Source organism: Sinocyclocheilus grahami, unplaced genomic scaffold (genome assembly GCF_001515645.1).
Source record: "Sinocyclocheilus grahami isolate Dianchi unplaced genomic scaffold, SAMN03320097.WGS_v1.1 scaffold1309.1, whole genome shotgun sequence".
NCBI lineage: Eukaryota > Metazoa > Chordata > Actinopteri > Cypriniformes > Cyprinidae > Sinocyclocheilus > Sinocyclocheilus grahami.
In genome coordinates, this window is record NW_015506488.1 from 415,697 (window position 1) to 420,708 (window position 5,012).

General features: G+C 35.8%; 1 protein-coding gene across 1 annotated transcript; it reads right to left on the reverse strand.

Annotated features, from left to right (window-relative positions):
• Window positions 1–1,275: 1,275 nt before the first annotated feature.
• Window positions 1,276–2,217, reverse strand: LOC107569078 (olfactory receptor 6N1-like). The gene has a single exon (XM_016255076.1). The coding sequence runs from the start codon at window positions 2,215–2,217 to the stop codon at window positions 1,276–1,278; it is 942 nt and encodes a 313-aa protein (XP_016110562.1).
• Between the last annotated feature and the right edge of the window lie 2,795 nt (window positions 2,218–5,012).

Sequence of the window (5,012 nt, forward strand, 5' to 3'; positions counted from 1 at the left end):
GAGCCTGGCATAGATAATGCTACCAGAGAGATATAGACTGTTTATTCTTGCCCCAAAAGAGACCTTTAACCCCGGTTCATAGAGGAATGGAACCCCTGTAGTGTCACTCCATGGCACATTGTACTCAGTGTGCTCAAGTAAGTGCTTATATGGAGCCCACAGTTAGAGTTAACATGTAGAGAAGTAAACTCATGGGGTCATAAGATGTTTAGAAGGGGGAGCATGTGACCCCCTAGAATATAATTTTAGACTGTAGTGGGTAATATAATTTAATTTACCGTTGTTTTGTTTCTTTTAGTCTCTCATGCAGTGCTGAAATGATAATGGAGTATAACAGATAACACTCTGTTCATATACAGAGTCACAAAATATGTGTGTCTTTAAGAATGCCGTTATCTTTAGTAAGTTTGAATATTGGGCACATGTGAAAAACATGCTTTTGCCCTACAAGTTAGAATGAGCTTTATTTTCATTTGTTTGTGTTAAGACCCTCCCTCTCTGGGAAATGGGAAAATGTGAGTGGTTGAGAGGGAGAAGGGGAGAGAAAGAGAACGGGGCTGTTTGGAGCAATTGAGCTGAGTAAATACAGTAAATTAATCGGTAACTCATCAAAGAAAAGTAGTTTATTTTAATTCTAAACAACTTTCTAAGAGTAAATGTCTTCATTCAGTGACGTCAGACGTAATGCATAATCTCTTAGGCATTAGTATACTGAACCTGGTGCTGCTCCTTACTAAGCTGTTAAAAAAGGTAGGGGCGCTACATTACATAAGGAGAAAAGTTTAAGAAAAGTAATTATTTTAGAGACATCTAGAATTACTCAGACAACCTTAAAATAAGAGAAGTGATTTTCAAACTTTCTAAAAATGTAAAAGATAATCAGGTGGTCTGTAAAACAAAGATAAAGAACAGAGTTTCAAAAGTTTTATTTCAGTTCTAATGTAATTTGTTATACTTTTGCCACACACTTTGGACATTGTTTTATTTAATTTACATGTATTAGTAACATGTGGTGCATCAATGGCTTGCATTGTTTCCACACAACAAATATATAATTGATACAGTAAAAAAAAGTCATCATCATCAACATGTGACAGTTAAGCTAAATCAATATAGTTTAATACATATGACAAAAAAAACGAAAAAAAAACCTACTAGCCATCACAAATTGTACATTGTTTTCAACAAAATAGGAGGGGGGGGGGTCTATAATACAGGTATGATACAATAATGTTTAAGATAACAAAAATCTATATTTTAACAAAAAAAATTTACTCAAATATTTCTACTTCTTTTTTTAAAAAGTCTCATTACTTCCTTCCGTAGTTTTGTCAGATTTAGTCCATAAATAAGGGGATTTAACATGGGAGGAACGAGTAGAAATTCTAGTGCCATGAAATTACGCAAATCTTGTGGCATACTCCTAGAACCATACCGAGTGTACAGCACATCAAACAGCAATGCAACAGTTACATTGAGCAGTGCAAGCAGATGTGGTACACATGTTTGTATGAATTTTTTTCTGCCCTCTGTTGACTTTCTGCATTTTCCAATCAAGTGAATGTATGAGCAAAATATAAATACTGCATGTCCAAAATATATAATAATGATTACATACCCAATCACATTATTTACTGTTGTAGAAAAACAGGACAGTTTAACAACTGACCAGTTTTCACAATATAGCTTTTCAATACTAGAGCCACATAAGGTTAGCCTTGATGTTACTACAATTAAAACACACATGCAAAAAAATGGAGAAAGCCAGCAGAAAAGGATGCATTCAAGTATTCTCTGATTGGTCATTACTGAATGATACTCCAGTGGTCTACATATTGCCACATACCTGTCATATGCCATCACTGTTAATGTTGAAAAGTCACACAAAACATATGAATAAATGACAAATATCTGAATCAAACATCCAACATACGAAATCAAGTGATATTGGGATAATAAATCATACATGAATTTAGGGTAGAATCCAGCTGTGCCAAAAAGTCCATTCATACACAAATTACATATAAATACATACATTGGCTCATGAAGCTTCTTATGCAAGATTACAGTGTAAATAATGATCCCATTACACAACACGATTAATGGATAATACAGTGCAGTCAAAGAAAAAAACACAAATCTGTTTCCCATCATTTCATTTAGTCCAGAGAGTGTAAATACTAAGACAATGGACTCATTCTCCAGTGGTGGCTGCATCTGGAATAATATGCAAAGACTTATTATAATGCTATCATTATTCATTAATTAGAATACAATTATTTGTAAGTTAATTTGAAATTAAAGGTTGAATGACATATATCTTACCACAGTTTCTGTTTGTATGTTTGACAGAGTGTTGTGTAAAAGGTTGATTTGGTCTGATATATATGGAGACTGGTCTCATGCTAATTGCCTTGTTTACGAACACTTGCAACAAAAAATCTATCTTGAGAATCGTTTTAAAAATATGTCAAACTATACAGTATCAAACGTCATGAAAGTAATGTGCAAATAAGCACTCACATATAAATGTTGTCATTAAATAATATTATTCATTTTTGCAAACTCTGTTCTTTCAGTGCAGTTGTTAATTACTTTTGCGGTATGTAAATGTAATAACATTATTATATACAGTATTTCACATTGTATTTGTTTTGTATGTTTTTTTTCCTCTGCAATATGCTTTATATTTGTAAATGTCATGTTTGAAAAGAGTTTTTATTCCAGAATCTTCATTAAAATCACATGCAAGGAATTAATCACAAGGAACAAACAATATTATCAATGTGACAAAAAAGCTAGGGTAGTGATGTAAGTGCAAAACAAATTAAATTATGTGCAGCTATTATAAGGAGTTGTGTAACTACAGTGCAAAAGCCTTTGATGGCCCCCCACCACCCCCCATAGCTGGAAAAAAATGTTAAAAGAAACAATAAAATATAATACTGTCAATTTATTTACAGTTTTCACTCAGTCACTCACTCGATATAATATAATTCTTAAAGGAACTGCAGTCATGCCTGGCTCCACAAGGGGCTAGAGTGGGTGGTTTGGTTCACCCAGGCAATCATTCAGACTTCTATGCCCCAACATACGTGAGAAAGTTGCAGCTGAACCTGCTATAAGTTACGCCACCGCTGTCAAGCTCCAAAAAATGTTTTTCATACTTTGAATTACAATGCTTAACAACAGCAACTACAGTAACATAAAGATGTGAGTTTATATTCTTGATAAATCAGTTGTGTCTTATATTTTACTCATAAATTTAAAATTCTAAAAATCCTTTGGGAACTCATGACTATTTATCTCTCCAGGTTGTTATCATGGAGATATGTAATTTGACATTTAGCTAGCAGGGCTTAATGGGGCCATGACAACCAGCAAAACCTTGTGGAAAACAAAACGTGCATCTTTGCAAATTTGTAGGGGCCTATACCAGGATCTCTGGGAAAATGCAGGGAAACAACCTGGACAGATGGACAGACTCGGGACTGTAGCATATTAGCTCAAAATGGAAATGTATATAAATAATTACAATTAATAATAATAAGTCCCTGTAAAGTCAATATTAAGTATGTGTTCTGAGTTTTTCACACCACAGAAAAATGTGTTATTAACCACTCAGCCAAATTTGAATGATAAAAAAATCCGCTAAGTACATAAAATAAGTTATCAAAATCTCGAAAAAATGGCCGGTATCCTCTGCTCTCAAATGCTAGGGGCGTGTCCGCTGTCTGCACTGAAACCATGCCCACTCGTGGGAAAGCTGCCACCTCTTAACTGTCAAATACCACTACAGCCTGAATGGATGCTCCTAGCAGCTTAATAGGATTTACAAAGCCATACATGTTTGAGCCAACAAGAATCCAATTCAGAGGACCGGCTACCCGAGAATCAACCTTGTCCCTCTCGGTCTGCTACAGAATGGTAAGGACACCGAGCTGTTTCGTAAGTTATCGCAACCAGGTGATTTGCATTTCTGTGATGAAGGCATAGCTAGCTAGCAAACTGTAGGCTGTAGTAACTAACGGTACTGACAGTAACTCGTGATTGTGCGGGTGAATTGATTAGAATGTGCTCTAGTTATAGTGTTAGGGGAGGGGCCATGATCAGTGGCTCCAGTGCGTCATCGAGCCACCGTTTTAGCCCCGCCCAAAAACTCCTGAACACAAAATTGGTGAAAAACTGTTTAACTGTCTAACTCCACTATTCAGTACTACGGAATTCACAGTATTTGCAATGTGTTTCAGCAATACATTTGTAACATTTATAATGTTTAGAAACAATTCTCATAATTGACAGTACTGCCAGTAGTACTGTAGCAGAATTAATATTAACATCACTAATCTGTTCGTCCGGCGAACATTCAGTGTAATTTCATATCAACACTAAATTATATGTTCGTGGCCACAGAAAATAACTTTCTTACAGTTTTAATGCATTAGAGCATAACAAGATCCAGTTGTAAAAGGGACATCAATTTAAAAGCAGTGACGGAATCAGTGTCATGATCTCCTACTGGAGTGCCCATGTGCTCCTATAGAGGGCACTCCATCCAATATCTGTTACCTTGCCATTGTTTCACGGACTACATCTCCTATAATACCCCATGCCAGGAACTGATTACATCTACAGCTGTTTCCACTTAGAAGGACTATTTAAGTTTCACACATTCTGACTCACATTGCGAAGTAATGTTTAGCTGTTGCAGACTCTACCAAGTATTTTTCAATTGCCTTTGCCATAGCCTTGTTTCATTGTCTTGTTTATTTTGTACTTTGGACTGCTCACTTGGATTTTGACCATTGCCTGTTCATTTGGATTACTCTTTTGCCTTGTATTATATTGTTTGCCGGATTTTGACTTTGCCTGTTTTGACCACACTGCTGTGTTAATAAAGCTTCTATTTGGTTCTATCAAGTGAGTCCCGTTACAATCAGAAACGTCTCGGTTATGTATGAAACCCTCGTTCCCTGAAGGAGGGAACAGAGACATCACGTTGGGGACCGACG